This window comes from Netta rufina, assembly GCF_964035555.1.
Source record: "Netta rufina genome assembly, chromosome: 1".
NCBI classification, from domain to species: domain Eukaryota; kingdom Metazoa; phylum Chordata; class Aves; order Anseriformes; family Anatidae; genus Netta; species Netta rufina.
The window spans coordinates 8497027-8523452 of NC_140123.1; the positions used below are offsets into that span (position 1 = coordinate 8497027).

Sequence of the window (26426 nt, forward strand, 5' to 3'; positions counted from 1 at the left end):
GATGTTAAGTTAACAAGCGCTGGGAGTCACACAGCCACTGAAAACCCCTGAGCCCTCCCCAGAGGTTAAATGTCTATTGAGACCCACAGACAGACAACAGGAAACTCTAGTTGTAAGAATATAACAACCATGTGAGCTTACATCAGAGATTTAATCATTTAAAAGTGGAATCCTGCCTCAATTTAATCTTGCCAACTCCCGTTTCAGAGGCACTGCTCTCGTGCTCATTACTAAGTTTGTTTAAATGCAATCACTCTACTAATCCAGCTACTTTTAGGCTGGTTTCACCGTAGTTGCTGGGTACAGCCATGTGCAAGGCTATCATTTTGTCTCAGCTGCATCGGCAGATCACTGACACCGTGTTCAAAGAACCCTCAATTAGCTTAATTCTGATCCCAACAAAGCTGAAGGACAAACAAACCTTCTGCATTGTAATGCTGTGTGCAGCAGTAAATCCCAAAGCTGCTGCAGAAACCTACAGCAGTTAGTTGTCAAGTTTCACTCTTACATTTGCAGACTGGTATTTTTGTTTTGATAATTCTTTATCACACATTTCATGAAATCAAGTGTGTACGTGCACCGAAGAAGTACAGGCTGTTATCCAGATGTATACAGAAGGCTCCACACTCTTTGCACTGCAGCTTGCAGAAAAATGTAGTGTGTTATCAGTTAAACATCTCAGCCCTTGAAATGCAGCAATAACCCGCCACTTTGAGAACTAACTGACCTCTAGATTGGCATCTGCTTGTTATGGCAGCTCTCCCAAGAGGCATGACTTACGCCAAAGCTAAGACTTCTAGGAAAACACGTGAAGTGCCATCAACCTTCCAAGCGAACAGTGCAGAACCCGTGGCAGTCTGATGTCATGAACAAAATTATAGATGATTTTGGACAAGGTAAGATTTTTTTGAGTCCCTACAGGTCTGTAGTCAAACTGGGAATTGCTCAGCTGGTGAGTTTAAACCTCAGCTCAGTCTGTGTATGTTAAAACACAGAGAGGGCACGTGGATGTGACAGAGCTCCTGGCAGAAGTGGGGAGTCATGAACAGCACATCCAAGATGAACAGAACTACACAGATGCTAAGAACAGCAGACAGTGTCGGAGAGAGGAGACAGCATGGCCATGACCATACCAACCACAAGGCAACTTGGAGAAAGACAGCCATGGGTAGGATGTGCCTCATCTTTCCTTCCAGGATCCGAGTGTTGAAATAACTTCTCACAAGGCTGAGGACAGGCTCATTTCTCAGCAAGCCCAGTACTGCTGCTGCCGTGTCAGCAGGGCACTTTCTTAAACTTGTCCAAGCTTCCAATAAATTTTCTTGGAGCTCAGTTTACACTTGGATCTCCACAGAATGGTCTCACCAGCTCTCTGGGGTTGTCTGATATCTTTTTTTTTTAGGATTTCCAATTCTGCAGCATTCAAAGGCAGGAAAATAGGAACTACTTTATGAAGTGCTTCATAAGAACATGTGACAAGCCCTTCCTTCTATTATTTCTGTGACTCTTTCATCAGCTGAGAACAACTGCTATTGCCTTTTAGGTCCACAAACACCCTCTGAGAAGAACACTGACAATTCCCGAGTCCTGCCCTTGGATCAGACAGGGGTTATAACTCTTCAAAACACAAGGAAGAGCAGTGTTTGAATTGTACAGGAACATGCAGAATGCTCATGCACAACATAGATGAAGTTCTGTCTTCAAAGTTCTTCCTACTGCCAGAGGATTTAAGCTACAAGATTCCCTTGCTCGTGACTTCCCCAGCGTCACAGGAAGTCAGAGACATAACTGATAATTGAGCCAAGTCTCAGAGGTGGAACCCAGTCTCGCCTTAGCTGCCAATCAGTTTTTCCTCTAAATTTACTCCAAAATGTGATAGTTAAGCAAGCTCTTATACACAATGCAATACATAGACTGGCCAAATAATTTAAGAACTGGAGGCCACTCATTCATAATCCATGCTTACTATGGTGCTGGCACTCCTTACATCACAAAATCCAGCTAACTCCATGGAGTAAACAATGACCAAATAAAAGAAACAAGTGCATATTTCTTATGTCCATCACCAGCTTTTTCTTTTTTTTTTTCATCTCATGCAGGTTTGGAAAACAGATGAGCATTTCAGAAGACAGCTTGCTTTTAGTGAGAGAGTATTAGACAGGACCTGGCAGCAGTGACTTCTAAGTTTGAAAGGCTTGTACAAAGCAGTTCCGACCTAGTAATCAAGCAAAGACTTGAATCAATAACCTCAGACTGAAAATCCGTATGTGATTCTGCTGGAGGGACACAGTCAACTTCATTCAACAAACCAACCCATACTTCACTGCTTTAGACCGAGTCTTTAAACTTCACCCAGAAGCTATAAAATAGCCAGTGCATTGAATAAAGCGATAAAGCACTTGCTGCCCAATGCCTTACTTAAAAACAAACAAACGAACGAACAACAAAAAAAAACTTTTTCAGAGGTTCTTGGAGAGATGTGAGGACTATGCCCCACACTGAAGCCTTCGATCAGATAAAAACTTAGATAAAAGCAAGAGCCACTTTAGAAAAATGGCAATGACCCCCTGCTACTAGAGGTGTAAACAGTAAGTACTATATGATGAGATTACAACAGCTGAAAACCTATCAAGATCTCTAATTCTGATTTACAGTACTGTGGCAAGGCAGAATGAAGGGCCATCAATCACACCTTGACCACATATGAGCTGCCTGAAATATCCCATTTCAGCTGAACACAGTTAATCCCTTAGCTACTGCAACAAACTGTAAAGAACAAACTGAAAACAGTCCACAGCTTTGGGAACAGGCTGAACGTTTACCACCAACTAGTTACCTAGGTGCATAAACTGGCAGTCCTTATCTCTTACCACTGATGTCAGCCTTTCTTCCTCACGTGGATGTTCTCAGGATGACATACTGATGATTGTAAGGCCTGTACTGACAGAGGAACGTAACATAAACAGCAAACATCCAGGCTGGAGACCAGCTGGGAGATTTCTCATGGCCAATTAAGCATGGCACACTAGAATGTAATTTACCTCCAACAGAAGCAGTTTTGTTTTCTTCTCTTCATATGGGCGAAAATTTGAGTTAAAGAGAAATTCTTTCACTGATAGGGGAAAAAGCCTTCAGAAAAGCACCAAACGCGACATTCCAAATCTTTTTTTGTGGAAGTTAAGTCAGTTTAAGAAACGTGATAGATTCAACCAGTTATGCATTATTACTGCACTACATGGAGCAAAGGTCAAAGTATTAATTTTTCAGTTCATGTTGTTCTATGTAATGCTACTAGAAACATTAGCAATGTTATCCCATAACTATCACTGAATACCCAAGAGAACAAGCCAGATGCTGAAGAAAAAACTCTCTAAACCACATAAACAATTGTAATTCATCAGCATTAAGATGATAGTTGACAATTCCTCTTCTCTTCAGTCTTACAGACTTTCGCTGCATGATTCAGAACAGATTGCCTGCAAAGCTGTTGAATATTCAATAACATCCTGCGACACTGTCCTTAGGGGTGCACCTCGATGAATGCTGCAATGGCACTAGGAGACAGGAGCTCGGCATGTCCCATACTACATAAAGTTGTGATCTGAACAGCCTACAGTCCAGAAATTGACACAGGAGGCGGATAAGTAGTCTCAGCCCTGTCAACTATCGACACCGTTTTTAATATGTGCATATTTTTAAGATACCTGTCCTATTTGAATTTATTTCTAGCAACATTAACACAAGAAACTGGAAATCCAACATTCCTGAATTATGTATTTCTGTAATTCCAAAATTCACATCCAGACTTTTTGGGTGGCTCAAGCTATGGAAAAGGATAGAAAAGTAGTATGAGGCTAAATTATAGGATCTGATTTTATACAGCTTACAGACTTTGTTGAACACTCTTCTCCTAAAACTTCTATTTTTATTAAATATGAACAAACAAAGCCCAACGTATAGGTTCAGCAGTTCTGAGGATGTCTCCCTCTGAAATTTACTGCTATGGACGTGCAATGAAAGGGAAGCTTTACCAGAACAACCAAATACGCTTGTCTTAAGATGAAGATGATCAATTCCACTACTAACCAGAAAGTATATCAAAATATCCTAGGTTGGTATTAGATTTTTAGGAGAGGACATGCTTTCTCCCACTCCTTCTCTCATTAGCTCACCGTGAGTTGGAAACGAGCAGCTTTTGGTCCTGGCTGATGGCACTTCTGACCTACCGGGGCTCTTCCAGCACCACCACGGCTGGATGGAGCAGCAGGTGAAGAGAAGCAGGGTGACCAGCTATGAAGGACAAAATCAATGCCAACCCAGAAAGCGACCACTTACAAAGCCATCTCTGTTCGCTGTTGAGTTGAACTCAGTGGGAGAGGTCCCTGCACCTCCATCCAGCATTTCCCCGCAGGGCAGCTCCTCGGGGATGGGTGGTCGAAGACAGAAGCACCTTTGGGTCAAGGCACCTGCCACCGAAACCAAGCACCTTCCTCACCACCCACCCACCCCAGAAACCACTTCCAGCCGCCGTGCCCAAGCCCTTTACCCCTCTGCACCCCAGCCGCCATCCCCCAAGCTCACAACCCCCAGACCCTTCCTCCAGCCCCCACCTCGCCCCCCACCACCACCAGCACCCGGCCGGCCGGGGAGCGGAGCGGAGGCAAACAGCATCTACCTTATTGAGGTGGGGGTTCCTGGTGATGTCGTAGCCTCGCTTTTTGACAGCCAGGGCCTTGCCGTGGGTATAGGGGCTTCCCCCAGCCTGGCTGCCGCTGCCCCGGGCGGCGCTGAGGAGAAGCAGCCTCCGGCCGGCCCCCGCCATCCGCAGCAGGCGGGCTCCGGCCCCGCCGCCGCACAGCGGCACCATGGCGACCTGCGGCACGGGGACAGCGGGGACCCGGCGGAGCCCGGGGCGGGCAGGGCGAGGCTACGGGGCGGGCACCGCCTCCCGACCCAGCCCGGCCCGGCCCAGGTGCGAAGCGAAAGGAAACCCAGGAAGGAGATGTCGGCTCGACCCCGCGGCGGTTGCCTCCTTCCCCGGCTACCTGGGAAGGCTCGGCCGCCGCCGGCGGGAGGAGGAACGGGGGGTGCCCGCCTGGGCCCCGCCTCTGCCGGGGAGAGCGGGGCTGCCCGCCCCTCGGCTGCATGAGGAGCGGGGCTGGCTCGGCCCCGCTTCGCTTTTCCTCTGATTTGGGGTCTGATGGAGCCCCCAGCCCCTCACGGCTCTGGTCCCAAAGCCGGGAGCGCCTTCGTGCCCCTGGCCTGCGAGGGGTTCAGGCCCAGCCTGGGTCGCAACCCAACCCACCCCACAACCCGTGGAAAGACATGACCATTCGCTGCTAAGGATAAAGTACTTAATCTCCCAGTCATTAATTTTTCTAAAATTACTCTCAGGTACCACAACTGGAGGTGCTGCCTGTCGTGGAGCTGGGGGCATCTGCTGCAGCAAGATGTCTGGAGCCGTGAAGACCTTGTCGGAGAGGGTCACGGATTGCTTGCCCTTGCCAAACTAAACAATGATGTCTCTCCCTATGGATTTGTATTTTCTCCATTAAACTTAACAAAGTGAATAATAAGAAAAAAACTAGACCCATAATGTGAAGAGCGCAAAGGCACTGTGACCTTGTTCTCTTTTAGCATTCGTCTTGTTTCTGGAGTTGAGACACCCAAGCCTGTTTGAGGCACAAGAACCTCTTTTCGGTTTGGGGTGTGTTACAGGCACTTTTGAAACCATCAGACATCATTGTACTGGCAGAGGCATCAAAAAATATATGAAAAAGTGAAACTTACTTTCTAAAAACAAATCTTTTTATCTAACTGAGGCACAAGTGAGGCAGAGCGACTTTCTGATTTTACCTATTATTACATACACCCATAGCAACAGGGCCTGCAGACTTAAAATCTTTTTACAGTTATCCTTTCCCAGCTTCCCAGGGATGTACCCAGATGCTGCTAGAACTTTTCAGCAGACAGGGAGTTTGCTGCAGGGGCCCTGACAAGATAGGTGCTGCAGAACCTTGTTTTCATGCTGTGGTCCCTGGGCAATGTGCAGGATTGTCTGCATGGTATAGACAGAGCGTATAGCTTCTTGGAGGAGTTGCACTTAGTCACTAGAAAGTAATTAATAAGGACTTTTATGTTTTGCCTCTTCCTGAAGTGTGAGCATGGGTAGTTAAGCATTTCAATCTGCTTGTTGTCTATATAGTCTCTCTATATACACTATACTGAATTTATGTTTTGTATACATGTATCCAGTATACATTATGTATCTTATATATTTTATATATACGTTTATATAACACAGGAAGCTATAAATGCTAAATACTATAGAGGAAGCATAAAATACTAAATATGAATGTTATCTAGAGAAAACAACTTTTTTTTTCTTACAATAATGGTGTTTTGTTGAGGAAAGTGTTAGCACAGAATGTTTGCATTCCCTCAGAGGTGTTCCAGTTTTTCAGAGGAGCTAAAATCCAAATTAATTGATTTTGATAAAAAAAAAAAAAAAAAAAAGTATAAGAAAGTAATTTACTCGGAACAGATTTGATAAGAATCTTTTACTGTGTGAATTGACTTTTGAGTTTATTTTACTACATCTGATGCATTTAAAAAAAAAAAAAAAAGTTCCCAAGTTTCATCTGAAATAAATTAGAATGTTTAGATCAACCCAAACAAAAACAACTTTTACTGGGTCTTTTGCAGAATTGATTGCTGAAATTTATCTGTAGCAAATAGTGAAGATATAACACCTCCCTGTTTGGGAAGAGTGCAGTACATTGATGGCTTCTTTATCTACAGACCATATTGCCTGCAGTTTCCCAATCCTTAAAAATAAAAATCATATTAAAGACAAGATGTGAAAGCACAAACATCACCACAGTACCACAGAAAGCAGACAGCAATATTGAAAAATAAATTTATGGTCCATGCTTGCTTGATAAAAAACAGGGAAGCTGTCAGAGAAGAAAAGAAAACATTGGAAGGTCTTTCCCACGCCATGGGACTGCTGGCTAGTCTGATAGCTTTGGTCTGTTCCAGGATGGTGTACGGAACTGTCATTTCCTGAATTTGTATCTCAGTGAGGGAAGGTAACTGTGACACCTCATCAGGTTGGGCTCCAATTTTCTGATCACCACAGGAATTTTATTCTGTTTCTTGGTGTTCCTTAATGTGCCTTCTCAGAACTAGTGAATCTCAGCTTCTTTTTGTATGAACAAAAAAAGGGTGTTCTTTAGCAGAACACCTTTTCTGCTAAAAATGCCCGTAAGATAGCACACAGTGAGCTAAATGAATAATGAACTGATTATGACTGAAAGGATTTCACATCGTTTTCCCAGAAATAAATCATTTTTTCCTGCCTAATGCTGTTCCAAAATACATTAAGATAAAGAGGCTTCGTAGTTTGTTTGGAAGGTTGTCAGACAACATCTTCCCAAAGCAGCAATCTGAAATTAAGAAACCTCCCAAAGAAGTTTGTTCATCGTCTGGCTGGGGGCTCATTTTATCCCTGGGATGCAGCTGCCATGTCAATCTGGACTTTGTACATCTCTCTTCTTCCCATCAGTGCTGGATCAACAGTCATGTCAAAACAATAAAGCTGCATGTGAACGGTCAGAATTGAAGCCTGGTTTCTTTTCTGGATCATGGATTGGTAGAATTATTGTCTTGACTTGAAGAGTGCCTGGAGATATCTCAGCGGCCTTGCACAGTACCTCCTCAGTAAAAGCTTATGGTCTATTGTGCAAGAGGGACAAATGTGGGCAGGAGAATGGAGACATCACTTGTCCTGGGCTACACAGTAGGTCAAATGGCAAAGGTGGGAATTCCCACACTCCCCTTCCACAACCAGCTATAAAAAAAGCATGAGATGGGATGTGAAGAAAGGGCTGTACCTTAGTATCTCAATTCTAAATGGGCTACAGAAATGGCTTCATGTAAGGTCTCCCACCGTTGACCATGGAGGATATAGGACAGGGTTTTTAGAAAGGTTATTTTTAATCAAGCTCACAGAATTTTGTGTGCATTTAGCCATGTACACATACATATACTGCCACACAGGAAAAGATGATGTACATACGCATGTATGTGCTTTTATCTGTTGCTGCTGTATAGACTCTTTCACATACATTTTTATTTTCTTCATTTTAAAATTCTGGCTTCTCTGCCTCTTGGAGTATTGTGTATTTCTAAAAGTAAAAATAAGATTTTCTCTGCAGCCATTAATTGTCTCCCTACTGCTGTACAAACACTGAGCTTTGCCTTGCCAAGGGGTTTCTCATTTTTACCTCCTATTGGTTGACAGTAGCCTTCAAACGTTTTTTTGCATCTCAGTGAGAAACAATTACAAATGCTGGGTTTCCAAAATTTGCCTGGCACTGCAAAATAAAGAATCTGATTGCGATTCTTTATATCCACAGATGCAAAGTGCTTACTGTCAGATGCACATGAATGCACTTTGTATAACATGCAAGCCTTTCATGAATGCAAATTTGATCAAAGCAAAGGTTAAATTCTTGATAAAAAAAAAAAAAAAGAAAAAAAAAAAGAAAGAATGTTACAAAAAAGCTATAAAAGCAATGAAATGCACACTTATATTCCAGATTGAACTCTTAGGATTTTATTTAAGCTATTTTTCAGCAGCAGGAAGGAAACAATGGTTTGTAGAATGGGATTCTATATACACTTGGGGATTTGCCGGTTGTTGCAGAATGCACTTGAAGTTTCAAAGCATGTTATAAGAGCTAATTTATTCCTCCAGTAATTTACGAAACCTCTTTGTGCTGTGGCCTTGCATTTAGCAGTTTGGCATCGAAGAGAACACCAATGAAATAAACTTGAAATGAATCCCTGCCATATAAAGAGGGACCTTATAGTGTCTATTTATAGTGTCTATTCTCCTGCAGCATTATCTTTCCTCTCAGGAAATTAATTGACCTGCAATTATAAACTTCCACTGTAGTGTTTTTCAAATCACATACCTTGAGAATTCTGGGCATTGTGCAGCTGTGTGTCTCCTGGTTTATTACATTTTGCAGATATGCTACCCATTCGTGCCAACTGTTCATTTAAATTCATCACAACACAAGAAAGCTTACTGCAGCAGAGGCCATGAATTTGATTGGGACCCTTCTGTACAACAAACAGAGACAAGAAGAACTGAAAGTGCAATGGAAGAATCTGGAGTCAGACGAACCACAGTTACGGTGAGTTCCCCATATGCAAGGCAACATCATCTTCATGAGCTATAGCATTTGGCCTGTTCTTCTTTTTCACACTGCTAAATATAATGTATATCTATACATAGAGAGAGTATCTGTAGTGTAATACTTATATAGTAAAATACATGTGCTTTAACCCAGTTAGAAGTTATGGGCTCAGTTTATATGGCATACACAGGGTCTGACTGTGTCAGACCATGGGGTTTGAAGTCACCACATCATGCAAGCCTTTCCCATCTACAAGCGATTTTATATTTGATGCTTAATCCACAAGGATTCACAAGTCTGCTCCATGTGCAGCAGCCCCAAAACCCTCCTGCTCACCTCTAGCAAATACAGGATACCAGGTTACTAACAAAAAGCCACAGATGATCCCATGACACCATAAAGTAGCAGGTCCCTGCAATGGGATAACAATCCTCTCTCATCTTAAAAATCTCTGTTACTGCAGCTTGTCCAATGCATCAAATTTCAGTCTTTTTTTTTTTTTTTGAATATGAACATGGTGAACGCCCTTGTGCTAACTCGATATTGTCTCATGGACATTACAGATGGATGGACACGCAGAGGGTTCTTGTTCACGGCCACTTACTCAGACAGTGATGGAGCTGGGAACTGGATCCATATGTCTTGGCTGCCAGTCTTGCATTCACTTGGTCATCTATCACTGGTCTCCCTTTGTCATAGTTTATTTCCCTGACATATGCTTCTCATGATATTATTCTTCAGCACTGAGAGACTTCTCTAACATCAAGACAAAAACCATCTGTAGTTGTGCAATTAAAGCCTTAATCAGACCTTTGGACATCTTTCCTGGCTGTGGCTAGTTTTAAATGATAATGATGATGGTTTACGCTTATACCTCTTAAAATGAAAAATGAGCATGAAATGAAATAACACACTTCAGTCAATAAATTCTGTCCTGTCTAATATAAATGCTGGGTTGTTTTTTTTCCCTTTTCCTGCCGTCTTATTACTGATGTCCTAAGCATTCCATTAACTCTATAGTGTACATGCATGGTCCTCAATATCTAAATACTTGAAGAGAAATGAACAGTACAGCAAAGAAAACACACTATTTGGCATCTTGATTTCTATTAAACAGAATCAATTTATAGTGAAACATAAGCATATAAATATTTTGATTTATTTCAAAAGTAAACTGTTGTTTATAGGCATAGGTTTGGAGCTTTCTCCCCTGTGAAGGTTTCACAATTAGCTTCAATGGAAGAATAGAATTCAGTTGCACTGAATACTGCTATAGTCCAGCTATAAATTGCAGTCATTTTTAATGCAAAAATTGTTCTCAATACAGTACAAGAGTACATTCTTACTTTTACCATGATGGTACTGCTTTTGATAGTAGGCACATAGTCTTTTTCTTTAGAAGTCAGTCTGTCATCTGAAGAAGCCCAACTGACCTTCCAGCTAGTAACGTGCCACAAGTCTGATCTCAACCCTTATTTTTGCAAGAAAACTCCGTGCCATTGAAAGATTGCATTAACAATATGGATTCATTAAAAAGATGCTGAGTGAGACTTTGCAGCCCGCAGAAATGATGAGATGTCCTGATAACACCTTGTGATATAAAAGAAGTCAAGAAGGCGATCAAAGACTCAGGCACATGAAAAGCTGTTATACAAGTTACTGAGGGGTAAAATTACTATGCCAGCTGATCCACCCATGCACATCCTCACTCGCTGCTGCTGTGAAGGCAGTTTGAGGCAGCTTAATAACAAGTGAAAAAATATGCTATAGCAATCCTAATTACCTTGAGCCTGACTGAGGCGAGCATACAGACCGTTGGGTTAACCCACTTCTGAACACCTCACATCTGCCATGGCATGGGAACATGTCACATACAGCTGATGTGCAGCAAGTTCATAATAACAAGAGTTTTAACCTTCCCCGCTGACTTTAAGCCAGTAAAATATTTACCACCATAACAGCATTTGCAAAAGAGTTTGGCAAAGGAGGGTTCAGCAATGAGTGACTTGCCACAAATGTAAGCATAATGTGTTCCTGAGCAGTCTTTTTTGATTGTGCAGGACTGCAATTAGCACTTGACTTTATCAGTCGAATTATTTTAGGTCATGTACTGACATTTTTGCATCTTTTCAGGCAGCACAAGTCTATATGATGAAGGGACAAAACAGGGTGACAAGTTTTTAATGAAGGATGATAATTTATACTTCATAAACTTATTCACTGCCTTCTTAGCCAAAGTAATTTTTACAGATTTACTTATAAGTGTGAAAAGGTGAGTTTTAAAGATTGCTACTTTTGAATACTGCAGAATGAGATTAAAAAATTCCAGGTTCTATATAAGTGAACATTATAAAAATACCTGCAAAGCCAAGTAAACCTGTGTTCCACAAAAAACATCCTGAAGAAAGCTGCATGCCTGTGCACAGAGCATATCTTCACCCTTCTCTCCATGAGCGGGCAGTTGTCATCCCCTCAGTTTTGAATCTCATTCCTAGAAGACAAGCTGTATTAATGTCAGGTGGAGCGTTTTCCAAGTGCTATATTTATGTAAGACTCTATACTCACCCTGGTCCCAGCGAGTGTCTTTCTTAACAGACGAGCCTCCAATGTGAGCTGTAGTAAGAGTAAGGAATGGAAAATTCATCTGTTTGAGATTTCTCAGGCTCTCAGTAACCAGTGGCTGTATGGCACAAGGCGCTTTTAGAAATTCTCTCTAACTCAACTGGCTGCAGTATAATTACATTAGTTCTGCAATTATCAATCAGTAGCTATAAAGGGAATTGCAACCACCACCTCCTAGTAAAATTATCTGTATCGGAAAGTATGCTTTCTGTAAGCTCTGTGGCAAGGGGAAAGTGACTGCACTGACTTCCTGACAGATAACCAGGTCACAGAGGGCACCAACCTCTTCCTGCACTTCTGTGCATCCTGTTCCGTGCTACAGACTTCTCTTAGAGCTGTATTGGCAAGGTTCAGGGCTGATAAGGAGTGCAAACAAATTGAGAGTGAGAAATGGCTTGAAAGGTCAGCGGCAGTGCTGATAAGCACAGCTGGAGCTGGCAACTGACACGCTGCTGCACCTGGAGCAGCACTTCCAGTCTGCGCTGTCTTCCTGCCACTTGACAAAGCTGTGCATAATGTCCTCATACATGTTTTGCAGTGTCCTGTGCAGTGATAAAAGTAAAAAGCATCAGCTTTCATAAATCATGGACCATAAAAGCATGCTATGTATATAGCTAAAGCAGAAAATGTCGCTGGTTTTCTCATTAAACACCTTTTTTTTTTTGGTTTGCAAAAATTTTATCTTTCCATCAAGTCTTCAGTCAGTTCTGTAACCTCCGAGATAATCCTCCAAAAAGCCTTTGGGTCTGATTTTAGGAGACTTTGAGTCTCTTATGCCTATTAAAATAAATGAGGACAAACATTTTTGAAGACAGCAGGCCTGTATTTTTGACTGATATAAATCACTTTGCTCTTTTGAGATCAGTGTTCCTCTTGTTTACGCTAGCAGAAATTTAACAGACTTATATCACTGACTTGATTATTTCGTTCCAGACACAAAGCATTTTTCCGGAGTGCTTGAACTTAGAAATGCATATTTACTACAGAGACAAGAAGGGCCAAAAATAGGAAATTAACACTTAAAAAGGCCATTTAACAGGCGAGCAGGAGATCTTAGAGTGGTAAAAGCCAACTAATTTAGATAGTCTGCTGAGAAATAATATTCTGCTGAGAGGAAGGGGATAAGAGTTTGCGCAACGTACTTTATGTCATACAGTCTGCACGCATGATCCAGCCGTAGGACTCGAGTGAAGGAATTTTAATGAATGTGATCATTTTCTAATCAGAATTGTTGCCTATCATTAAAAATTTGTGGCCTGACAAGTTCCAGCTGAAGCTGGGCTTTGCACTGAAGCTGCTGGGGACTGGGCGTGTGTTCGCTTCTGCTGACTCTGCTCTGGGAAATTAATTTTTGGCAAGGGGGCGGACAGCTGGCTCTGCTAACATCTGAACTTCTGCAGCACCCGCTGCCAGAGCTGGTGTGTCAGACTTTTTTTATTTTTATTTTTTTTTCTAAAGTATGGAGAGAAACATCAATCATAACACTGTACCAAACAGAAACAAGGGTATTTTTTGGCAAACAGACCTTCTTTAAGCCACAGTGGGGGGTTTTGACACTGCAATGAGGGTGTACAAATGAGTAGGCAAAATAAGAACACCCATCATTTCTAGCTGTAATGTGCAAAGGCTGCCAGGACATCAGCACAGGCCAGAGCCATGCAGAAGCATAGGAAGCTTGCAAAGGCATTTTCAACCCATGAAAAATGCCACATGGGAGAGTTAATACTTTATCAGTTGCCATCTACTGCTTGGGAAAAGCCTAGTTCATTGTAATGGTGCATTGTGTGAAATGGCTGGTTGACACTATAATGAACCTTCAAAAATGAACTAATTTGTATTGGTTATAAAATAAGAGGAAAGGATGCAGCGAGCCAAAAGTCTGTCCTGAGGGAGCTCAGACTACCACCGTTATCACCTCGTGGCACATATAATGCTGATGAACAAGCTCATGCTCCAGGGCTGAGCAGAGGCAATTCATCACAGCACAGAGAGATCCGCAAGCAGCAGGGACTGCAGCGAGGAGACACTCCCTTGGAATCTTACAAAGCAACCTGATGTCAAAGTAATTTCATGTCCAAAGCTCATATCTAAATAGACGTGTACCTATGTCTGTATCCCAGCATCACTACAGACAGCAATAAAGGGAGTAGCAGGAAAAAAATAGAGAGGCACACCAGGTTCAAAGTGCATGCACAAATTACAGATCATCTCTAAAATCTGAAGACCTGCTAAAATCAAAATATTTCCTTGGGTTATATCATGGATCTAGAAACTGTGTGTGGGTGGGGTGTTTGTTCATATTGTGCAGTAGTGGATATTTCACTGAAACTGAGCTGTGAGTGCAAGCACAGCCACAAACAGCTATTAGATACCCTCCTCTCCTTTGGTACCTGATTAGCAGAGTTCATGAGGGTTCAGAGCAGTGAGTATCCAAGTGTTATGGGAACAAACCTGGAACAAACAAAAGGAAAGTGATATCATCTCTTTATTCCAAGGCAGACTATCACCGGTTCAAGCGTCAAATTGCCAATGCAATGTAATATCATTTTGTGTAATGGAAGACAATGAATGAATGATCTTTTGAAATCCAAAATAGTAAAAATGCTTCTCAGACCATTAGCTGCTGCCAAAAAGTGGTGGCTTAGCAAGAAGCTAGCAAGGTGACTTAGCAAGAAGCTAATCCAAGCCAGGTAATCACATCTTGAGCCAACAGAGAAAGATGTCTCTGGAGGGCACTTTCTCCCCTGCTAAGCTGAGTTTCAGGGGCTGTGGTTCACCTGATAGAGGTGCCTGACTAATCCTAAAGCATATCTCAGAGCTGGTGTCTCGTATTCAGACAAGCAAAACTGATTAGGATTAATCCTGCCCCTAGAGACCTCTTGTGACAAGCCCGGTGTGAGTGCCATGCTCATTACCGTTCAGAAACTGAGTTACAACAGAGATTAGTTACCTTTTGTGGAAGGTATCTGCCTCCTTCAGCGCATGTTTAAATCAGTACTCATTGTGAGAAGCTAAGCTTTTCATGCAGCCAGAGAAGGGCTTCTGCTGACAGCTAACTCCTCTTGAGATGTTACATCTCAAGCAGCGAAATCTTTTTAAGAATTAAATTGGGGAAAGAACGAGGTGCACACACGTGTGCTGCAAGAAGGGTGGAAAAGAAGACAAAATACGTAAGTGAAATGCCTTCGGAGCACTGAACGTGCTGTACCCTCTGGTACAAGAGGCTTCAGACTAGCAGCTGTAACTGGCGCACAGAGGTACCCTCCAGCCGCCCACCTCGCCCACACGCAGCCAGCCACACACACATACACACACATATTGCCTTCCCCTTCCCACTCAGATTTTCTAAAACCTGGAAGCTCAGCAGCATTTCGGGGCCCCGTGTGAGTCACCGCCGAGCCTGAGTTTCTGACTCACTGCTGAGCAATAGCTAAAGAATTAGGAGCTGCGGGGGTATGTGCTGTATGCGCTGTGTTAAACACGTCTGGTATTCCTGGGAACCCCCCGAGCCACCGCTCTTTTCCTATTTATTTATTTATTTATATATTTATTCATATTTATTTATTTGCTTTTCAGCAGGGTTCATAGATGGGGTGCTCCTGCTTTCTGCGTTATTTTGTTACCCTTGGGTGAAAAAGCAGACATACGGCGCAGGAAAATGGATTTTGTTCATTGTGGGAAAGTGAGTGTGTGTACAGGAGAAAAAAATGTGTTCCACATTCCCTCCACATGACGAATTTAAGATTCATGTGGAGATAAACCAAAAATACCCATGAAAGGGCTTTGGTTTTTTTTTTTTGTGTGTGTGTGTTTCATTTCCACAGGAGATTCCCAGAGTTGTTTGTTTGAAATAAACAACATAAAAGGAGACCCTCTGCCCACTCTCTGATGTGGAGTAATTAATGGCTGGATCAGCATTTCCATTCTTAATTCAGCTTTTCATATGGTTTGTTTTAAAAATTTGCTCCAGACATGAACCTAGCATGTAGTAATACTTTGCATTAGGGAAGTCTTTCATCTGAGCAACTAAAAGTGTGTTGAAAGTATTAATCAATTAAGATTCCCAACATCACTGGAGATGCAGGCATTCTTTCAAAGAGAAACTGAGGCATTCAGGGTCAAACACCATGGTGACATTTTGCCTAGCAATATGACAGAGGGAACAGCAGAAACTCAGATTTTGTTCATTAGTTCTGTTAATCATTTGAATCCATCACTGTTTCCAAGTCCTAATTAAAGATGGCTTTCTTATTTTTCACACTGAACAAATCTGAAGCAATTACATAACTAAAAATTAATGTAGCTAGATACAGCTTAATGATATGAGATAATCATTAACAGATAATAATAAAACAGATCTCGTGGTTTGTAGAATCATCCGGAAGGATTGTAACAGACCTCATTAACAAAACAGTGGGAGCCAGCCACTGCTGATTTGCAGCCATCTGATGGGTGTCGAGCATCAAATATTAACGGCACAGTACAGCTGCACTGCAGCAGAGTTTAAAGCAGCTAATGCGAATGGGAAGAGGGACTGTAAATTGTCATTACCTGTGACAGAATTGGCCCTTAGTCCTGGGACTATTGAGGGTCCGGATGAGGTTTAGTCAGGGTAATGTGGGCTACTAAATTACACCATAGATTTCCAAAACCTCATACAATTCTTCCCCATTCTAGGTTGGGTTTCCTGTAGCAGGAGCTATCTGCTGGTGGAGATCTCTGGTCAAAAAACCTGACTAAGTTTAGGCACCCAGTTTAGGTGGAAAGGATCTTCCTCTGGAGTTTCCCAAAGACACTTACCTCTTTCTGTTGACCTTGCAGAACACATGGATTCTGACCTTTTAAAGACTGTTTCAGAGGTGAATAAAATTCAGAGTACAGCTAGATGTTTCCTTTAGACAGAGTGGGTGCATGTCTCCTTCTGATGCTCTACAAAAACTGCAGTTGAGTCTTCAATGCTCAGGTGCCACCCTCAATCCCCAGCATCATTTCAGTACTTGCTACAACATTTAGGGCTTACCTGAGGCTGTCTTACTCCATTTGCTGGAGCTGGCCTCTTCCATGAGAACATGTAAGGTCATGACACAATATGACACAATATTCACAACACAGGAGAAAGTCTTATATTTACAGGACAAAGAATTGAGTACAAAAGGCTCAATAATTTTATTTCTTGCTCATCCTGCTTCTGCTCAGGCAGAACAGCTGCTAAAATGCTCTGCGCCGTGGCAGGGAAGATTTCTCAACCCAACTTTGCATGATGGGACACTGGGACTAAGCCTGTGGGTGCTCTGTGCATTATGGGAATGATCTAAAAAGGATCAAATCAGAAGTGATCACTCTCCCCTTCTAACCTTGCCATCTGATTTATGGAAAATTGCAGAAGGTGGTTGTAACAAGCAATCAGAAGGAACTGAAGAAGGAAAATTGAAGTTATAGGAAACCACAGGATTACATAGCGCTAACAAATGCACAAGCAAGAGGTTTCAAGTCACGTAATTACAAAAGAATAAATGACATGAAGTAAGTGCAAAATCAATGAAAGAGAGATGAGGTGCCTCTCCTGCCCAGCTGCAGTTGCCATTTCTCTGTACACATCATAGAACAAGTTGGCAAAAAATGTAGCAGCAGGTGTTCGAAAAGCTAACAGACACAGTGTAGGAGCAGAAGCTGGGCTGGTAAGGTCCTAATCATCTCCCGAGTCCTGGAATTCATGAAATCAGACCAATCTGGATCAGTGCTCTGATATTCTTGCCTAAATATCAAGATTTGTGACTTTCAGTTTGCCACTGATACTTGGGTAGACAAATGGTCTGGAGAGACAATGGCGTTGTCAGTGTCACATCGGAGGTGCGAGCAGTGCCAGGTGCACTCTCTGTGCTTTACCTCAAAGAGCTGATCCATCTTGAAGGCCTGCTGAGCTGACTGGTCCTGGTGAGGAGCATCAGGCTGTGGCATGTAAATATTTCATGCTGTCAGAAACCATTCTGGGACAAGGCAATCCAACACTTTAGGTGAGAAGCATAAGTCCTGGAAGGAAGAACAAAGATAGGCTCTGTTTGTGGTACTGCAGAGAGACAGGTTGGGGAGTAAGACCTCATTAGTCCTGTTGGTTTCTCTTTCTGCACATTTACTCCATCAGTTAATAGAAACATGAGGGTTATGTCTTCATAAGTCCTGTTCATCTCCATTTCTTTTTCTGCACAAATTTTCTCCAGCAATTTCAACAATCAATCACGTTTCAGTAAGTCAAGGACCATCCCATACACAACCACGTCTGCTCCTCTCATGGTCTCATCTCCAGCGCAGGGATTAACCACCAGTGTTTTCCAGTTATGGCATAACTGGGACCAAAGAGCATTGGTATTTCAATTCAGCTTCCCTTCAACCAAATTAATTTAAACTTCTTATTGCATTCTGTTGAAATTCCCCAAAAGACTGCAATGCCAAACTTTGCATACAGGACAGCAGACCTTTATCAGGAGAACTTGTACTTCAGCTGTTACCCTGGAAAAGCAAGGGGCAGGAATATACTCGATTGCTGATGATTACAGGGTGCACAACATGCTGGAAATATTGCAGAGTCATGCATTACTCAGTGGCTTCGAGGGAAGTGACAGCCCAGCTGTAAAGTACATTGATCACCAAGGCAGCTGCCCAAAAACAGCAGTGAAATAATAGATGTATATTGAACTTGGCCCTTTTTCATAGTATCTCTTTCCAGAATTTGTAACTGAACAACTTGAAGCATGAAATGATCCTTTTTGTGTTATCAGTGTATTCCCACCAAGGAGCTCTCTGTATCCCAGTCTTTACCCTGGAAATTCTTGCTGCAGTCTCCTCCGATTCCCACATTTCTGTATGGGATCTCCACCATTACTACACAGTGGCTTTGTTAGGATTACATGGAAAGTCTGCGTCAAAACAGAGGAGTTTCCTCTGCACAGCCTAGTACCCTAAATATGCTCAGATTTTTTATAGGGTCTTGGGTTTAATCATCTTTTCTGTTGCAACACTGAGTGTAATAGAGCTTCTGACTGCAAGTGCAGTACATACAGACAGAAATAATCCTCATGGCACTGTGCAAGAAGCAGGAGATGCTGCAAACAGCGAGAGGAGGTGGCATTAAGCCAACATTTGGCACAGACAGCAAGAGCGGCACTGTAGCCTGAGGTAGCTCCCAAGGTGCGTATGGGGTGTAGACTTTGGTTTATGTAAGAGCATGCAAGGTTGCATCTTTTTTTTCACTGGTTTCTGTTCTGTCTGGATTCACCCGGGGCCGCTGCTGGTGGTATAAACACCCTTTTAATAGGTTGCTTGGGGCATGGCCCACTGTGATCAAGGGCAGCACATTCAGTCCCCGTCATTAAATAGTGCTCCCTTTAATCCCTGGAGGTGGATGACGTTCTGCATTTTACAATGTGGCAAATGTATCTGGCAGTGTTCAGATATGGGTTATGAGAAAGGCACATATGCAAACACATAAAACTGTTCCAAGCAAGGTCAGAACAATTCACAATACGTACTTTGGCTCAGCTTGCTGATCATCCTCAAAACCTATGTACAGAGAATTGCAGACGAGGCTAATAAAAACGTAATGAGTCCTGACCAGCGAGAATAGTTTATTATGATTTGCTTTAACAGTCCTCTCACTGCTCTTCCCTCATGCCAGTAAATATCTGCCATTGCCTGCAGATGAACCTTTTTCAGACTGCCATGAATCATGCCGCAGGAGAGGCACCACATGGGAGGTGTGTTTGGGTAAGCACTCTGTGGGCTGGAAGGACCAAAGCCCGATTTGGCATTTTATGTCCACACCCGGGGCAGTTGCCTCAATGTCATTCTCTGTATAAAAAGCTGGTTTCAAAACACAGCCTGGTTTATAATGGACTATTCCTTTTTAAGGCCAATGCCAGAAAATTAGATGCCTTTGGATTGTTTTACCTGTTATTGGAAGTTATTTCATTTGGATGCTAAAAGTCCTTCTTGAACAATTAAGATTTATACTGGGGAGCACAGCAACAGGATACAGTCTTCCCAGCAGCCAGCTGGGAGCTCTGCTGGGTGTGAACCCGTAACACTCCAGCTCTCTCGGGGCAGCAGCCCTAAGCACTCTTCATCCCCTGATGCTGGGGAAGGAGCTCACTGCAGTCGGGTCGTGCTTCCCACGAAGGCTGAGTGGGCACCGCTGCTGTTCCCAGGGCTGATGCTCTGCGAACCAGCGTCCCAAACAACCACCAGGAACTTGTTCATGGGCTGAAGCCCCAGACGTTTACATCAGAGGATAACAGGGGCCCTTTGGCACTGGAGGAAGAATGCTTTCAACAGGCAAAAGATTTGGGATGTTAACAGTGGGTGGGAGCGACAGCCTTAGCAGTGAGTGGGTGTTCAGAAGAGCTTTGAAGGAAGGGGAGGGAGAATTCTTGGAGTGCAGAAAGCCTGAAGTGCTAATATGGCTTTCTTTTTTTTCCCTCCAAATAACCAAGCTGTGACCACAGGATCTGCCCAGCCCGAGTCCCTGAGACACTGGAGGGAGATGATGAATGATTAGAAACAGCTGAAATATTGCTTTAAATCCCCATTAATTAATCCTGTAGCAATTCCACTGTCTTCCTTGCTTCCGTTAGCAGGAAACTTTCCTTCCACTGTCTGAATGCTGAAGACATTTCTTTTTTCTTATTATTACACGTCAAAAACTTGTTTTGAGATGGATTTCTCAGATTGCCCTGAATGACACGGCACCTACCGAATAACCTGCAAATGCGAAGAGCAGCCACGAAGCATTAAACAAATCACTCCACCTATAGGAAGCAGCTTGTAGTGCATAAGCATCCCCTTGGGCACGGCCACGTCTGGTTCCCAGTGCCAGGCATGGCACCAGACTGGGCATCGTGCTCGGGTGATGGGGCTGAGCTGGGACCCCAGCAGGACGGTGGCACGGGCAGTCCCCACGGCCAGCTTTAGTGAGTCTTCTACGGCTGGAGCTGAGAAGCAGCCTTTGAAGAGGTGCCAGCAAGATTTTTCCTAATCCTAATGTTTGAGCTAGTCTGCAGCAGTGAAGGTGTGGGTAGTTACGTGCTGCGCAGGTAGGGCACTGTCTATGACACCTAGCAGGACACGTGCTGAAAACCCCTAACAACTCAATGAGGAGGCAGGAACGCACATGAAATAGGTGTTAATCGTGCTCTCAGTCTGCACACCACTGACTCATTCCTTCCATTTTGACAGGCAACATCTGGAAAAACAGTGCTGGATGGTGGCTGTGTGCTGCCCACAACCCTGGCAGAGGCACAGCAAGGTAGATCACACTTCTTTTTGTTGACGTATAAAGGCCGACAGTGGGAAACAACCACGGTGCAAGAAGGTGTTTTTGGTTGCTGCACGGTGCTGTTTGAGAAGCAGCTATGTCCTGGCCTGTCCTCCCCACCCTTTTGTCTGGTTTACGTAGGCACTGGGGCAGATCCTCATCTCACCTATCTGCAGGCAGAAGCATGGGGTGGGTGAAGGTCATCGGGCTTTGCATCTGTGAGCTCGGCTTGTGCTGGACTCGCTTTCCTCCTGAGTGTGTTAGATAAATATCTGTCATCTGGGAGAGCCAGAGGATTTCTTTGACACGAAAGTCACAAGGGAGTAATTCCTTAAATCACAGCCACATCCTCTTAATGGAGCACTGAGCAGAGAGGGAGGGAGTGCGGGGAGGGTTGAGAAGTGCTCTGGATCAGGCTCAACACCTGAAGGATGTGCCAGCAGGAGGAGGTCCCAATTATCTTGAAAGAGCTCATGTGAACCTCAGCTGCCAAAAAGTCTTGTGCTGATCTGTTTTGAGGATAACCTGCCTCAAATGCATGAACTTAAGACTGGCACTTAGGCTTCAAAAAATATGGAAGTGGTGGCAAGGCCCTCCAGGAGCTTAGGGGTATAGAGTGAGAGGGGCAGTATGTGGAAGAAGGAAGGATGCCGTGCCTTCCACGGTTCCCCCATGGTTGTGTAGGAAGCTGGGGTGGAGTTGGACTGTGCTCATCTGTTTCTGGAGCCCTGGTACCTCTCTAACCCCCAGTCAGCCTTTTGTGGTGATGGCAGGTGCTACGCTTTTCTTATTTACTGGGCAAGGACTTAATTGCACACATCTATACGTGCCTTGGTACACTACACTGCTATTTCTTCAAGTAATGAAACAGAGAAGAGCACAGGCACCTCTCATACAAATCCACAGGGTTATGAACACTTATAAGCAAACAAAGCTAACCTCAAAACCTGACCACATTCAGTCCCAGCTCCCCCTGGAGCGTGCTGCTGTGTGTTTGCTCTTACCCATAGGGAAGGGATGGGAGAATAAATACCAAGTGCCAGATGTTGTATACATTGTGTAATGTGTTACTGGAAAATAGTATAGGGATTAATTAACAGATTAGTAGTGAATAATACAAAATAAATAATAATGTAATATATGAATGCAAAGCAGAACAAACAACTCTCAGGCAAGAAGGACTGCTAGGCTGGGAATTTGTTACCCAAAAGGACCAGAGGAAACTCCATCCCCTGGTTGAGTTTCAACCAGACTGGACAGACCACTACCACACACCCACAGGGAATGCTCCTCGGAGACCGATGAATCATATATTCTGGATCACTTTCCTGTTCTTGGATAATTATCAGATGATAGAAGTCTTTTATAATGCATTCAATTCACATACAAATGCACTTTTTTTTTTTAATGTATTTTATTTAGTAAGATAACTTGTCAGAAGCAAACTTCCTTACTTATTTCCTTGAAGATTTTACTCATGCTCTATAAGAAAGAATTAAGAATGGATCTTTCTTATCTTACTGAAGGAAAAAAATCTACATTCTAATAACACTTATTCCACTGCTTTTAAACACTGGAATTCATTGTCAAATAGGCCTGCAGAAAATAACTACTCATGTTTGTCCAGGCCATCAAACCCAGCTCTGAGCCCCACACTCTAGCAGCTATCAGTGATTCTTCTTTAGTTCAAGTGCTGGGGCTGCCCTCTCTCTCTGGGGCAGGGCTCTGAGCTACATCTTCCTTCATGGGGTGCAGTGTTACCTACAGCTCAAGGACATCATCTGCTCGAAGGGGTGAACTTCTGGGAGACTTCAGGGTAAAGGAACCAGCAGGTGCCGAGACTGCATTTGGACAGCCGGCTCCCTGGGTTAGGTTGCCACCCATAATGAACAAGGTCCTCTGCACGGTTTAAATCCTGAGATGGGATTTACACAAAGAGCCTTATGCTGTATCTTTTGGCAGCACCATTGAAATACATCGGTTGTTGTCCTTGCCTCTAGTTTTCTTCATGCCTTGCTCCTTCCTACTGTTTCCTGGCTCCCATGCAACTATCTGAATATGCCGTGAAACTAAAAGCACACTGAGCCTGAGCCCATTTCCTAGAGAGATGCCTGTGAGATCCCTGGAGAAAGGGTACAGCAGCAAGAGGAAGGTGACAGATGGCAGGAGGAAGGCATAGAGAGGGAAGAGGGAAGGAGAAAGGCACAGGAGGTGATTTTCTATACCTTGCCCTTATGAATCCAACAGAAACATCTGAAAGGGGATAGGGCCTGGAAAGAGTTGATACAAAGAAGCAGTGGAAGTGAGTGCACAAGGGCCAATCAGTTGAGATACACCAAGTAGCTTCATCCTGACACTAGGGAAACAGCAGGGAAATTAAAAGATAAATGAAGATAATGGTATCTCTAAGGCCTCTTTCATGTGGGCATCCTTGCAGAGAGGCCAAAGGATGTGGTTTCAGGGTGTAGAAGGGAACTGAGGCTTTGAGGGTTCTGGGGGAACAAGAGGGCTGCCACTTCAGGCATCCTACTGAGAGGGCCAGGGTATGACAATTTCACCTGCAAGACAAGATGTGTTAGCTGGCCCTGACACGGGGGTGGATCCCTTACAAGGCTCTATGAAGGGAGTTTCAGCAAATACACGTTGCTAATCTATATGAATGGTCTTAAAACAACCCCAGGATAATTACTGCATCTTGTCTGACACATGGCAAAGTCACAGTAGTCATTTTCCTTTTATTCATGTAGCCTTGTAAACCATTATGGTTTTGTTTTTGGACAGTCTATGGTCGGTTATTTCCCTATATATCACATGGGCTGACTGCTTTCCTTGTAACACACCCCAAGCCAATTCCCAGAGCCATATTTCCTCCCTTCTTCTTTGGAACATGTATTAATAAGAAATACGAATATTATGAAATTGCCTCAGGAACAAGTGAGAAGTCTGAGATGCATACCCACAGCTGCACTTTTTTTTGGTGTGTGCAATCCAAGCCCAGATCACAAGGTATCCCTTGTGCATTATAGAACACACAAATGAGTCATAAATCCCTAAGAAGGGGTGGAGTTAAGGATTGTTAATCCAGCTTGCCCAGGACCATGTCCAGGTGATTTCTGAAGATCTCTAAGGAGAGTCCACAGCCTCTCTGGGCAGCCTGTGCTTTTGCTCCATCACCTGCGTCGTACAGATTCTTGGTATTCAGAACCTCCTGCGTTCCAGTTTGTGCCCACTGCCCCATATTCACTGTGTTAGTGAGGGATCAGGTGAATTGGGGGGATCCTACAGAGCCAGAAAGCCCCAGGTGGGTTGGACCAGATGACCTCCAGGGATCCCTTCCAATGTCCCCCATTCTTGGATTCTGTGAAAGTCCTTGTCTTTGTATTACCTGTGTCTGAAAGGTTCTCCGAAATGTACCCCTTTGCCTCTTAGCTAGTGAAGGAGATATTGACTACGAGCACAAGTTTCAAGCCCTTGTCGTCACTCTCTTGGAAAAAAAACAAACTGCCTTCTATCTCATGCAACAATTTCCTGCCATATTCCCCCACTGCTATTGCACTGGAGAATCACAGAGCCTATTTTTGACACCAGCTGTCCAGAGGTCACACATTTTTTACAAAACCATTTCAACAGAGTCTTTTCCTATGAAAAAAACAGCTCAGTGCCACTGAGCCTTTTAAGATATGATTGCTCAGATTATGATGAAGAAGTAATTTTTTTAAATAATCATTGCATTGCCCCTGAATTTAGGGAGGTATCAAAGGTGCAGGATACCCAGTTGCCCCGTACTTATCCTTCTTATGGCTGAACAAAGCCTTGTGTTTACACAGTATCATCTGGTATGAAAAAGACTCTGTCATTCTGTTTTCCAGAAGTTTGATCCTTACCCATGCAAAGAACACTTCTGATTGGGCTGTCAGATACAAGAGAAAATGTGGCCAAGTGTAAGAGAAGATATGTGAACTTTACACACACACACAATGTGTAATACGTACCTGTAAAGTGTGCATTTGAGGCATATCTCTGCTTAAATAGTGTTTCTGTGTGCTCTGAATAGGGTACACTGGAATGAACTTTCCCTCAGAGCAAAACTGTAGGGTTTTTTTTGTACTCATAAGTTTTTTGTTATTGTTTTTGTTTTTCCCCTAAAATATTTTAATGATTTAAGTCCCATAAGCCCAAGAGCTCAGATGCATTTTTTCAGTTGTTTGTCATAAGGACTACCCGACATTAAAAAAAATTACCATCCTTTCAATCAGAATGAGCTTGCACAATGCTTAATATTAAAGTGAAGTAGATTCTTTTGTTCATTAGAGTGAAATAAATCTTTATAAAAGTGTCATTTGTGCAGTTTTAAAAGCAGCAGTGATAAATTAAGATTTTTGCCATATGAAATGCTTTCACTGGTCTCTAGTAGGTTAAGCCTAGTTCCTATCAAAGACAGCCATAATCTCTCAGTTGATTTCAGCAGTTCTTAGTTTTTACACGGATACAGCTTTCAGCTTTCTCACCTTTTGACCTGATGGAGTCTTGAATTAGTTCCATCCTACCAGTATCTCTTTTACCTACCATACATTAACCAAGCTCTCCTGCAAGGTAAGTTAATAAAAGACATTTTTCCTAAGATCGTAATAGGTTAATAAAACTAAGCAATAATTTTTCGAGAGGGCCACATGACTCTGCACACCTGACTTGTTGCTAGATTGGCAAGGCATGGACCTACATGCCCAGCTTCCTATTTCTTCTCCTGGGAGCATCCAACTACTTTGATAAGGCCTGGATGTGTACACAACAGAGGAACCCAACAGAATCATGTGTATGTATGAAAATATACGCGCGTATTTAAGTCCAAACCAGAATTGCACTGATTTCAGGAGGCAAAATTTGATGTAACATTACTGGACACAGAAATTGGATTCATCTCATATGGCCCTTTCTTCCAAACATACCTATCTCCTTGTGGAGAGTGCTTGCGGAGGGATCTGCCAGACTCTTTCAGGTCAGACGTGACTAACAGAACATCCATCTCTCCTCTCTCTGTAAGACAGTGTCATCAGTTATCTAATTCTTTTTCAGAGTGCTTATCTTTCATTCTTTGTTAATGATTTTCCCATAAGCAACACTGTTTGTTTCTGGAATTACTCGAGTGATACCCACTTAATTGTCTTTTGTCTGTTTCACCTTGGGATGAACTCAGATAGGAATAGTGCTTTACCTAAAAGGAAAAGTACTTTTGGTCTTCAGTTAAAGATTTACTTATGCCTTTTTTGGCTTGCCTTGGTGACTTATTC

General features: G+C 43.1%; 1 protein-coding gene across 1 annotated transcript in view; it reads right to left on the minus strand.

The window, feature by feature from the left end:
- ME3 (malic enzyme 3) overlaps positions 1–5032 on the minus strand; it is a 123082-nt gene extending 118050 nt beyond the window's left edge. The window contains exon 1 of the mRNA XM_084282485.1: positions 4676–5032. Coding sequence (XP_084138611.1) covers positions 4676–4867 — 192 coding nt within the window. The 5' untranslated portion in view covers positions 4868–5032. The remainder of the gene's footprint in view (positions 1–4675) is intronic.
- Positions 5033–26426: the final 21394 nt, after the last annotated feature.